The sequence below is a fragment of the Schistocerca nitens genome, chromosome 8, assembly GCF_023898315.1.
Source record: "Schistocerca nitens isolate TAMUIC-IGC-003100 chromosome 8, iqSchNite1.1, whole genome shotgun sequence".
Lineage (NCBI taxonomy): Eukaryota > Metazoa > Arthropoda > Insecta > Orthoptera > Acrididae > Schistocerca > Schistocerca nitens.
In genome coordinates, this window is record NC_064621.1 from 486838667 (window position 1) to 486851890 (window position 13224).

Here is a 13224-nt window from a genome sequence, read left to right on the forward strand (position 1 = left end):
CTCTCTCTCTCTCTCTCTCTCTCTCTCTCTGTGTGTGTGTGTGTGTGTGTGTTTTCTACTTCAGAATAAGGGCTTCTGGCCGAAACCTAAAATGTATAGCAGTTTTTTCATTGTGTCTGTCTCCTGTATATGGTGAGTAGCTCTCTATCCTTTTCATAATATTTTTTTTATTCCATATGATTGTACGTAAGCTGTATGATTCAACTGTGAATAACAAGCTACACTATGTAATCACAAGTATCCAGACACCCCCAATAACATATGTTTGTCACATCAGGTGCATTGTGGTGACACCTATTGCCAGGTACTCCATATCAGCGACCAGTGGTCATTAGACATTGTGGGAGAGTAGAATGGGGTGCTTTTCGGAACTCACGGACTTTTAATGTGGTCAGCTGATTGGGTGTCACTTGTGTCGTACGTCTGTATGCGAGATTTCCACAATCCTAAACATCCCTAGGTCCACTGTTTCCGATGTGATAGTGAAGTGGAAACGTGAAGGGATATGTACAGTGCAAAAGCGTACAGACCGACCTCATCTGTTGGCTGACAGACCGCCGACAGTTGAAGAGGGTCATATTGTGTAATAGACAAGACATCTGTCCAGACCATCACACAGGAATTCCAAACTGCATCTGGATCCACTGCAAGTACTATGACACATAGGCGGGAGGGTAGAAAACTTGGATTTCATGGTCGAGCGGATGCTCATAAGCCACATGTCATGCCGGTAAATGACGAACAATGCCTCGCTTTGTGTAAGGATCATAAACGTGGTACACTACATGGCGATCCGATGACAAGGTGTTTGTATGGCGAATGCATGGTGAATGTCATCTGCCAGTGTGTGAAGTGCCAACAGTAAAATCTGGAGGCGGTGGTGTTATGGTGTGGTCATGTTTTTCATGTAGAGGGCTTGCATGCCTTGTTTTGTATGGCACTCTCATAGCACAGGCCTACATTGATGTTTTAAGCACCTTCTTGCTTCCCACTGCTGAAGAGCAATTCAGGGATGGTGATTGCATCTTTCAACACCATTGAGCACCTGTTCATAATACATGGCCTGTGGCGGAGTAGTTACACGACAATAACGGGGTGTATACATGGGCAAGGAAAAAAAATTCCCGGATTTTTTCCGGAATTCCCGGTTAAAAGTACACTTCTTCCTGGGTGAAAATACACTTTTTCCGTGTTAAGTGAGAGTATACTTTTCCTCGGAACTGTAAAACTTATGATATATTGAGAAAGTTCAGACATTTGTGAGTGCAGCAATAAACTCATGCTATTACTGTCAATTGTAGGCTTAGACTTAACTTGTGCTCTTCTAAAAATTGTCTACAATGGTAGACCCATCCACATTCAAAAACAATTGTTCTCTAATTTCATCGCATAATTGCATTAGAAACTGGTTTACTTCTGAGAATTTTCAGACAGTTACAAAAGTATATTTTTGAAAATTTTCATAAGTTATGAGTGTTGTAGGTAATTTATTTTGTAGAAAATCAGCGTTTGTGATTTACAGTTACTGTCAAACAATAGTTCATCCTGAATTTCAGTGTATATCAACATGAATAAACATACATTTTTGAGAATTTTCAGTATTTAACATAGTAAATAAACACTATTTTTGAGGGTGTCAGTGACAGTAACCTCAAAAGGCTCAGGAAACATAATTTTTATCAATTTTTCCACTTTTCTTCTGCCTTAACAGAAATCATATAGTGTGTATTAACTGCTTCATTTCTTAAAGGGAATTGGTGAAATTCTGATTAAATGATATTCATAAGGCTTAGTTTAAAGTTATTTGTTCACTGTCCTGTAAAGCACCGCACAAGCCATAGTGAATACCAAAAGTTAACGCTTTTCTCGAACATGGGGTGAGTTCATAAGCAGCTGTCAATTGCTCTGACAACTGTCAAATGATTGGCAGTTGCTGTTAATCAGCATGACAGGACAGAACCTGAGAGTCATGTTCCAGAGGTGCCAAAGTACCTCAAGTACTATCCTCTTCAATGGATCCTGTTTCTTCTGCAGGAAGTACAGGATCTGTCATTATCCATCTACTTGAGTTGGGTAGTTTGGGGGAGGAGACCAGACAGTGAGGTTATCAGTCTCGTCGGATTAGGGAAGGATGGGGAAATAAGTTGGCTGTGCCCTTTCAAAGGAACCATCCCGGCATTTGCCTGGAGCAATTTTGGGAAATCACGGAAAACCTAAATCAGGATGGCTGGATGCGGGATTGAACCGTCGTCCTCCCGAATGCTAGTCCAGTGTGCTAATCACTGCGCCACCACATTCGGTCCCCATCTACTTGACTATGAGTGGCATGTCAATAGTGGTTCTACGTTTCCTGTACAGGGTAGATAGGTACCAGAGAGAATTGAGGGTGTTATACCGATCCTGCTAACCAACAAGTCTGAGGTGCTGCCTTTCACCAAAACTGAGCCACTGGGACTCGTTTCACTTGTTGGGAAACCTGCTTAGTCCTGTGGCTAGAGTAGTCAAATGCAAAAGTACAGGATCTATTAATCATCGGCAGTTCCAAGAGACAGCAAACAACGGTATCCCGTACGAAAACGGCAGCACTTGACAGGTATGAACACCAGGTGTACTTCAGTGTGTATGCCTGGGGGGTCCCATTCTAGCAACCAATGGGGGAACAGGGTTCAGTCAACTGCAAATTGTGGTGCACTTTGGAACAAACAATGCCTGTCATCTGGGCTCCAAGGTGAAACTGGATCATTCCAGCAACTAGCAGAGAAGATTGAGAAGACCAGCTTTGCATACAGAGTTTCAACAAAGCTTGCAATTTGCAGCACTATCCCCAGAACTGATCAGGGCCCCCTGGTTCAGAGTCAAGTGGAAGGACGGAACCAGAGACTTCAAAGGGTCTCTGACAAGTTAGGCTGAGACTTCCTGGACTTGCACCATAGGTCTGAGAACTGTAGGATCTAAATCAATGGGTCAGGTGTGCACTACACATCAGAGGCTGCTACCCAGATAGCTGACTGCAAATTTCATACAAGGGCTTCTTAGATTAGGCGTCTCTTCAGACAGTCCTGATAACTGTATAAGATCCACAGGAATGGCTCCAACAGGTGAGAGGATTAAAATCCTAGTACTTAACTGCCAAAGCATTCACAATAAAGCACTAGAGTTTGAGCACTACTTTTCACATAATACTAGCTACAGAAAGCTGGTTAAAACCTGAAGTTGACAGCAGTGAGATTTTTGGGGAATATTTACGTGTATACAGAAAAGGTAGACTAATAGGAAATGGAAGTGGTGTATTTACAGGGTGTATACGCGGACAAGGAAAAAAGTTCCCGGATTTCCTGGTTAAAAATGCACTTTCTCCCGGGTGAAAACATACTTTTTCCCTGTTAACTGACAGTATATTTTCTCTTGGAACTGCATAACTTATCAGTCCTTTGAATGGTTATGGTTTTATATACAGGTGTAGAATTTCCAGGCACTTTAGAAAGCGAAACACAGGGAAAAAAACACGTTTTGGAAAGATCTTTGATGAGCAGCAACATGTACGCTGCATATTCTCGTATTACGAAAGTATACATTCGAATTCCACCAAACACCACATGTTACTTTCTGAAGCATTTAAATCGAGATTGCGATGTGCTTTTGTAAGCCAGGCATAGCTCATGTCACGTGATCCCGCCAGCCGATGACAGCGGGTATTCAGAGCTGAGGACATGTGATGTAGTCAGCCAATAGCAACATCACTGTTAAGGAGCGCGAACACACAAACAGAAAAAGCTAATGGTTTAAATTAATATACATAGTGTTGCTACACAAAAAGCAAAGCTTTCACATATAATATTGGTCTCTATGGTTAATAAGCTGCAAGAGAAGCTAAGCTTTCACATATAATGTTGGTCTTTTATGCGCGTATTACAATGTAATGTATATGTATCACATATGTATCACACAAATGTGCCAGTACAATTTTTAATAACAACATAAATGTCTGATCTTCTGGGCTCAAAATTCATCTAAATGGCTCGTCATCAAAGAGTTGATTCTTAAATGAGAGTCAAACGCTCTGTGATTTAAGAAATTCATCGTACATTCTCGCACATAGTTCAACTTGCGTAAAAGGAAATTTACTTTCATAGCAACGGTTTTCAAACCACCAATATGAATATTTTCCTGCAACCTATTAGAAATAGGTTCGTTTCTGCAGTTGCCAGAGAGCGCCAGATTACCGGCATCACTGCACTTGCACAGCTACGATGTCATAGGGAGCCCCTATTTTCGTACGTGTAAAACATTAAAAGATCTTACATTATGTCATAAAAGAAACAAGACATCAGAGGATACTCCAAGACCAACGAAATTTCGTGACCCATACTAAAACGTGCACATTTAAACTGCATATTTAAAGTGCACATTCGTATGCCCAGATTCCCAATGAAGTAGGCCACGATCTGATATTAAGCTTTTCAATGTAGTTTTCGGGATGTAAATTTTCTTGGAGTACCAATACTATGTTATTTCTTGTTTGGTTCTTTATTATGGTATAATGCCATACGTGCTAGAAGTTGAAAACGTGCACTTGAAATGCAGCGAACAGTGTGTGGAATTAAACACTTCATTTCAAATATATTGTCTGCCTTAGTGGAAAAGATTAATAAAAGAAAATTTCTTTAGCAAACCGACAAAAATAACTTCATTGTTCTGCAAGGCAATTAATGCTTGACTGCCAGAAAGGTGGAAATAAAATAAAATCTGCAACTAACAACACATTTTAGCCTTCCGTAATTATGTGAATGTATTTTAATTCACTGGATAGCCCCCGCCCATAGAAATCTGTTTTGTTTTCATTTGACGTGAGAGCAGTAAACAAAGAGGAAACAGCAAAATCACTAAATGTAAACACAGGTCACGTGGAGACTACCCTCTTCCACTATAGCTCAGACTGCTCTGCGTATCAGCCCTGGATCTACAATATTTCCGAACCGGGGCAATTCTTCGCCACTCTCTCGAGTGTTTGAGATAGGACGTCAAAAATTAGAAAAAATATATTGAATTTTCAAAAATATATTCATTTTGTAGAGCACATCTTTCTGAAGAGTTTAATGCATAAAACATGTGTGTTCGAGGAAATGTAAGACATGTTATTTTGTCGTAAATATGGCGAAGTTCAGAGCCACACCTCTTCACACAGCATTCTCCTATCGCACGTCACTGTATTTTGCTCTGTGGAATTGAACGTATGTTTTGTATTGGATGCCATCACATCATATTCAGGACAGTGGAAATTAAAATGTCCTATGATGCCTCTCATGCTTAAAGTCGGCCGGTTTGACGCCCTTAAATAAAAATCAGTTGTACTCGGATCACAATGAAGTGGGAAATCTCCAGTCTGTGAATTTTAATCTCAGATTATTTTTGCCGTGAAGTAGGGTCAGCTCTGATTACCAAAAGAGTATTACTAAATTTGACCTTTAGCAGTGTGATAGGGACTTTTAAAGTAAAAGACACTAAAAAACTGAGGATAACTCAGGGCGCAAGGGAGAGATGGTTAGTGGAAATTACAAGGAGAGATACAAAAACAAACTAGCGGAACACATAATTATGACTCTAATGAAAAGAAATGCAGGTCGGCAGGGCATCTAGCCAGGTGAATGGTTGGTAAAAGACTGAGGACGTTCTGTGCTTGACTGCAGAAGATCAAGATGATGATCCAATGGAAAAGATACACACATACACACACACACACACACACACACACACATATATATATATATATATATATATATATATATAAAACAGAGGGAAACATTCCACGTGGAAAAAATATATCTAAAAAGAAAGATGATGAGACTTACCAAACAAAAGCGCTGGCAGGTCGATAGACACACAAACAAACACAAATATACACACAAAATTCAAGCTTTCGCAACAAACTGTTGCCTCATCAGGAAAGAGGGAAGGAGAGGGAAAGACGAAAGGATGTGGGTTTTAAGGGAGAGGGTAAGGAGTCATTCCAATCCCGGGAGCGGAAAGACTTACCTTAGGGGGAAAAAAGGACAGGTATACACTCGCACACACACACACATATCCATCCACACATACAGACACAAGCAGACATATTTCATATATGTCTGCTTGTGTCTGTATGTGTGGATGGATATGTGTGTGTGTGTGCGCGCGCGAGTGTATACCTGTCCTTTTTTCCCCCTAAGGTAAGTCTTTCCGCTCCCGGGATTGGAATGACTCCTTACCCTCTCCCTTAAAACCCACATCCTTTCGTCTTTCCCTCTCCTTCCCTCTTTCCTGATGAGGCAACAGTTTGTTGCGAAAGCTTGAATTTTGTGTGTATATTTGTGTTTGTTTGTGTGTCTATCGACCTGCCAGCGCTTTTGTTTGGTAAGTCTCATCATCTTTATATATATATATATATATATATATATATATATATATATATATATATAATTATCGAGAATAGTGATAAAAATAATTTATTGCCAAATATTAAAATCGTACATGTAATGTCATTCTTATTGTTCGTACCTCATTCTGACATGCACAGCTCAAATTTTTGTAGAAAAAAAAGAGTTTATTGGCTTTGCAGTAATAATTAATCTTGAAGTGTATCATTGACACTTCAGACATGAATTTCATATGGCTGATCTATAGTTAATTGCAACTGGCTCAAAAATAATTGCAGTTCAATAGAAACAACCTAATAATGTAACTGATGTTTAATTTTTACCGGAAAGCAATCATCAAAGATTACTGGCTCTGGTACGACTTCCAGTTTTCCATGAGCAACTCTCATTTTGGCTGATAACACCACTTTCTCAAACTGCGTCTGGACAAAGACTTCAGCCTCAAGAATGCCTTCCATTTCTGGTGCAACAACCACTACACGAAAGACAGCAAAGAATCCAGGTTTTAGTATCTGCTGTAAATGGAAACAAACAAAGCAATTAAGAAGCCTGATTTCTGACTACATAATACAACATTTCTTACAAGAAAATAATTGACTCAGCTCAAAGCACTTGTCTGGACAAGCACAATAATATATGGCATTTGGACTACAAACAACAAAATTTATGATCAGAGTTAGCCAAATGTGAGATATGCTATATACATTAAACCATCCATCACCTTTATTACAATCTGAGTTTATCTTGACAGTCACTTGTGTCAATTACCAGTAATGTTATTCAAAAACTAATTTATCAATAAATGTAGAGAACTTTTCTGCTTCTCTTCTGTTTAGAAAAGGAGGAAAACTGCTGGCAATTTGAGCTCTGACACTATAACAGTGCCTGTGAATATATATTCCACACATGCTAAAAGACGGATTTTTTTAAATTTATATATTTTCTTTTATTTTAGTGTCTAATGCTTGTCACACTAGGTCAATAATATTTAAGTCACCTGAGTGAGCTATTATGACCCCCCCCCCCTCTCTCTCTCTCTCTCTCTCTCTCTCTCTCTCTCTCTCTCTCTCTCTCTCTCTCTCTCTCTCTCCTCTTTTCAACCAAACACTTTCATAGCCTTCCCACTAAATTTCTTTGCATTTCTGTCTTTATTGAATGGGAATGACCATCTGCAGCTGAAACTACATGTTCCTCCGAATGAGCATCTGTTGCAGTCTACATGCTGCAGGACACAGCAGCTTATCTTAAATTACACACTGTGATCAGTCAGAATATTGTGATCACCACAAAAAAGATGATGCACATTTCATCGAGGACAAAATACAGTGTGACATTTACATGATGTGACAATATTATGAGAGGGAAAGTTGCCACTCGCCATACAGGGAAGACACACACACACACACACACACACACATATACACACACACACACGTCTCACACACGACTGCAGTCTCAGGCCCTGAAACCACACTGTGTGTGTGTGTGTGTGTGTGTGTGTGTGTGTGTGGGCGCACGCGCGTGTGTATGTCTATTGCTGATGAAGGCCTTAATGGCCAAATGCTGTAATTTAGAGCGTCTTTTTGTTGTGCCTATCTGCGACTCAGCATCTCTGTTGTATGGTGAGTGGCAACTTTCCTTCTCATAATATTGTTACATTCCATCCTGGGTTTTTCATCATATGATGTGACTTGCATACATCAAAATCACCCAGGAAACTGTTTGACTGACATGATTTCAGCAGTAGCTGGGACAGCGGAGAGTTACAAGTGCACAACTGAAGTGGCTAGGCTTCACAGATGTTAACCTGCTATTGTTATTACTATCCTAAAAAATCAGATGAGTAATTGAGCAAGTGTAAGTGTTAACCATCTGTGTCTCACCTAAGAATGTTCCCCAGTCCAATACTTGAATTTTGGGAGAAATGTAGGTAGGTAGTGATGAAACTCTTATGCCATGGAAGGCAGTCCATCTGTTTCTGTCAGGCATCTGTGGTTGTTACAAGGGCACCATGTAATATGTTGACGATGTCAAACTTATTGCTGAAAGCTTCTTCTCTTTTAAGTACAATGTTTCTGTTATAGCAAATGGTACTTTCCAGCAGCACAACTGTCAACTTCACGTGACCAGAATAGGATAGTGAAAAGAATAATGATTATTTCTACTTGATGTCGAGACATCGAAATTTACCAAACAAAAAACTAGCAAGTATGTCTAAGATCCCATTACGCACCATCTAATGGCTCACAAATTACCACATCATAATCATCGAAATGACAGTTTGGCATCACCCAAAAAGTCTACTCCATGTTTTTCATTCCAATAGATGACAGTACCAATTCTAAGTTCCAGAAGGCATATCGTCAGACAGAGGACAATGCCATGTCCAATTGTAAGAAACAGCATTTCGTTGTCCACCGGCATGCACTGAACTAGCGTGAGTGACAGTCTCGGTGTAGTATCCTGCATTTGTGATTTTAAGAAGTTTGGCTTTGCAAATCCATGTCTAAAAGACAACCAGACTAGTTTTTTATTTATTGTTTCAATTTTTTGTGGCTTGTAGTTTTGAGGTGAAGCTTAGCACTGCCTGCAGCACCACAATCACGTAGTTTTGATTACAGTAACGCAACCAGCCATACTTGCATTTTCCAGTCACATAGCGAGCAATGAATTAGTGTCAATGATATTTTCTATTATTCTAGTAGCTTACCTTTCTGACTTTAAGCCATCTGGTAAGACAAATTCGTCACTGAAAGACAACAGGGCTCATTTTTATTTATTGCTTTCATTCGAATTTTCGTATTATGATTAATAGTGTGTGTGCTTGCTGTGTGCAGATGCAGGACGACTCAAGGACAGCTGAAGGCACATTAAGCCACAATCAGTCTCCTGCTGACTGCTGGCTTGAAGTGTAGCAGTTCCAAAGAAACTGATGCATCACATAGGACACATTAAGTATTGCTTGTTTTGTCAAGAAGCCCTGCTGTCAAGGTGTTTTCCAGCATACCTATTGCAGAACTACACTCCCCTCAGGCTGGGTGGCAGGTTGTAACTTGGGCTTGTTGCTTGAGATGGAGGGACAACATGGAGACTGGCAGTCTGGCTTCACCTCCCCCCGCTACAGGAAGACAAGTGGCTGTTCATTAAAAAGTATCCAAGGAAGTATGTACATGAGTGAGGGGAGGGTTTTGCTGATTATTGGAAGTGCATTATGAAATACCTTAGGGAAATAGTGTTGCAAAGAAGGGTAATGTGCACTCAGTATGCCTGCCACGAGGCCTCATCCAAGACTTGGAGGACACCATGCCTGTGGCTATTAAGGATACAGAGTGCAGTCCTCTGCAAGTTGTGGCTCATATTGGTGCCAATTATGCCTATTGTTTGCATTCTGAGGCCATCCTCAGTTCCTCCTGGCAGTTTGTGAAATAGTGAAGACTGCTGACCTTGCTCATGGCATGTAGTATCAACCTATAACGGACTGCGGTGATTTTGTTTGGCTAAATGTGAAGGATCTCAATTAGAACTCTGTTATTTCTATGATTGTCTTGGATGCAGATTTCTGGACTTGTGTTATGAGGTGGAGAATTTTAGGACTCCCCTTTCATAGTCAAGTATGCACTACATAGAGGAAGCAGCTACGCAAGTAGAAAAGTACATGTCGAGTACATATAGTTTTTTTTTTAAGGCTATGCGATAGTTTGAGGTCTTCTGATGACTGCTCACCAGTCAATAATTGGAGAGCAAAATAAGACCACATATAAAAAGTAGATACACTCTGTATGTCAAGATTACAAATGTAAATTCGTAAGAAAGACCCTGAATTTGCCATTCTCCAGGAAAACTGCTTCCAGTCAAATCACTCAAAATGGAGAGCTGGATGAAACAAAAAGTAGAACAGAAAGCTCAGAAATATTTAAAGGGGGGCACGGAACATTTACTGATAAGGTGGGTTGGCCATCATAGGAGAGGGAGTGTTCTTTGCAAATGACTAATATATTATGTCTATCAAGGTCAAAATTTAATCTGACTGCAAAATTCTCTGGGTGCAAGTAACTAGCCTGTCTCAACTCAAATTCATTGTTGAATGTTTTTACTTGCCACCCAATTCCACTGTAACAGTTGTGAATCATTCAAAGAAATTCTACATCAGCAGCATGAAAGTACCATTATCATACAATATTAGTTGAAAGCGACTTTAGCCTACCGAGTGTAGACTGGGATGTTCATGGATTCACTTTCAACTAATACTATATGATTAGGGTACTGTCTATACCATTGCAGGTGGTATAGACAGGTAGCAGGTAGCAGGTCAGAATGCTTTCTCCAAAGACTGCCTTCAGCAACAAGTGGACAATCCACACACACTGGAAATATTTTAAACCTCAGCTACAAACAGACCTGACCTTGTCAGCAGTGTCATTACAGAGACAAGGCTTTGCAATATCTATGTCATCTTAGCCATGATGTTTACTTAAGTTAATAAACCCACCAAGAAGGTTACAACATTTTTTATGCTGGAAAGAGCAAATTAGCAGTTGTTAACTTTCGACTTAAACAGTGAATCAACATCATATAATTCCAGAATGATGGACAAATATGAATTATATGCAAAGATTAAACTGAGCTGAAAATACATTTTGGAGAAATATACACTGAATAGTTGATTACGGATGGAAAAAGTCCACCATGGTTTAATAACAATTCATAAAAAAATACATATATATATAAAATAAAATAAATAAAAAAAGGAGGAAGAGAGAGCAAGAGAGAGAGAGATTGTTGCATTCTCTATAAAAAATAAAAATTTAAAAAAAAATGCAGAAATGTCAATAGGCAAAAGTTAGTAGAAATTCAAACATCTATAGAACGATCAATATGTGAAATGTACATCTTCCACCATCTTATGTTTGGGAAAGATCAGGCTGAGAATCATCCAGTCAGGTTTGGCAACAGAAGACAGCAAAAGGGAAGCTGAATTTTTAAATTTTCCACTTAAACAATCACTCATGATGGAGGATCATACAGGCATGCCATTGTTTGACTGTATGGAGGACATAGATATGTGCTCCCATGCCATTGAAAAGCAAGTGTAAAAGTTGAAAACAAACAAGTCACTGGGACAGAACAGACTCCCAATTCAGTTTTCTACCGAGAGTACTCTTCGGCACTTGGCCCTTACTTGGCTCTCCAATTATCGTGAATGTCTCAGCCAGTGCAAAGTTCCAAGTGAATGGAAAAAAATACAGGTAACCCTACTAAGTTAGAGGGACAAAAGTATGGACTTTTAAAATTATAGACTAGTATACCGTATTTACTCGAATCTAAGCTGCACTTTTTTTCCGGTTTTTGTAATCCAAAAAACCGATGCGGCTTAGAATCGAGTGCAAAGTAAGTGGAAGTTCTGAAAAATGTTGGTAGGTGCCACCACAACTAACTTCTGCCGTCAAATATAGGTAGCGCTACACAGGCATGCTTTGCAGGCACAAAGATAAATACTGGCACCAAAACCTCTGCGTCAGTAAATAAATTAAAAAGGTGGAAGGCGAGCTTTTTTCTCCGCCCCGAGTTTCGGCCACTGCATTTTCATACATTATCCAACGAAGGAAATACAAATTTCGTATTGTTCATCTTCGAATGTAGCAGCATTTCAATGTACTACGAAAATCCGAATGGCAAGATTGTTTGGGATGTTTGTCAATATAGGAAACTCTACATTCTGAATTTTTTCCTACCTGTGAGAAGAGATGGTTGTTAACAGGAACTTTTATGAATTGTGAATAACATGCAGTATTCCCTTCACCATAAGAATAATACGAATATAAACATTTTGTCATGTATTCTTTCATGTTTTCAGCTATCTCATTTAAATCCTGTCTGCCTAATAAACTATGAAATTAGAGTGAGACAACAGCAAAAGCGGAAGAATACACATATCACGTCATGTTTATATTCGTATTATTCTTATGCCTAATAGTGATACAGTCAGAAGTGAAGCACGGCAATTGACTAGATTTTTAAATCTAAGATGACTCTAATTTCAGTGCAGAATGTAATGTACTAAAAGAGGCGTCTGAAAAGATTTTCAAACAGAGAAAAATTTTCGCTAAACTCTCATTCAGAACATCTTCTATCATACGCAGTCTATTATTTGGTTCTTGATGATCATTATCAAAGAAAGCAGCAGTGTAAGCAACAACAAATAGCAGTTTCTTGTAATTATTTTGCTTATGAGACGATTCCTCTCTCTCTCTCTCTCTCTCTCTGATTTTTTTAATTTAATTGTATGCGGCGGTATCGTGCAGAAAAGCAAGCCATGCGGCGAGCGGCGACAGGCCGTAAACACTCATTATCCGAAAGCGACAAACAATGCATGGCACAATACAGTAATGCATTTTCAGCTTAGAGTGACAGAAACACCTATAACAAAGAGAACGGCACTTATCAGATCAAAGAAAAATAAGCAATCAATTCAAACCAGACGAAGCACCTGAAAAAGGAAGGGTACCCGTATAAATACGGATGGAGCGCTTGACGCATAGCAATGGCTACCTGGTAAAGGTTAACTGCTAAGCTTACAACTCGAACCAAATTACTGTAGCTGTATCGTCATTCATTCAACCAAAATTACGTCTCATATTATAATGGACCAACTTTGTTTTGATTTGGACGTGCAGCCTAAAACTTTTCTCTCACCTTGAATTTCGAGTCTCAAGTTACAGGTGCGGCTTAGATTCGGGAAATTTTTTTTTTCCCCTTGATTTAGAGTCTCATTTTTCAGGTGCGGCTTAGATTCAAATGCGGCTTAGATTCG

General features: G+C 39.4%; 1 protein-coding gene across 2 annotated transcripts in view; it reads right to left on the reverse strand.

Annotated features, from left to right (window-relative positions):
- Nucleotides 1-13224, reverse strand: part of LOC126199383 (transmembrane protein 131) — a 385780-nt gene that overhangs the window by 152398 nt on the left and 220158 nt on the right. For both annotated transcript variants that reach the window (XM_049936301.1, XM_049936300.1), the window contains exon 14: nt 6737-6928. In XM_049936301.1, coding sequence (XP_049792258.1) covers nt 6737-6928 — 192 coding nt within the window. The remainder of the gene's footprint in view (nt 1-6736; nt 6929-13224) is intronic.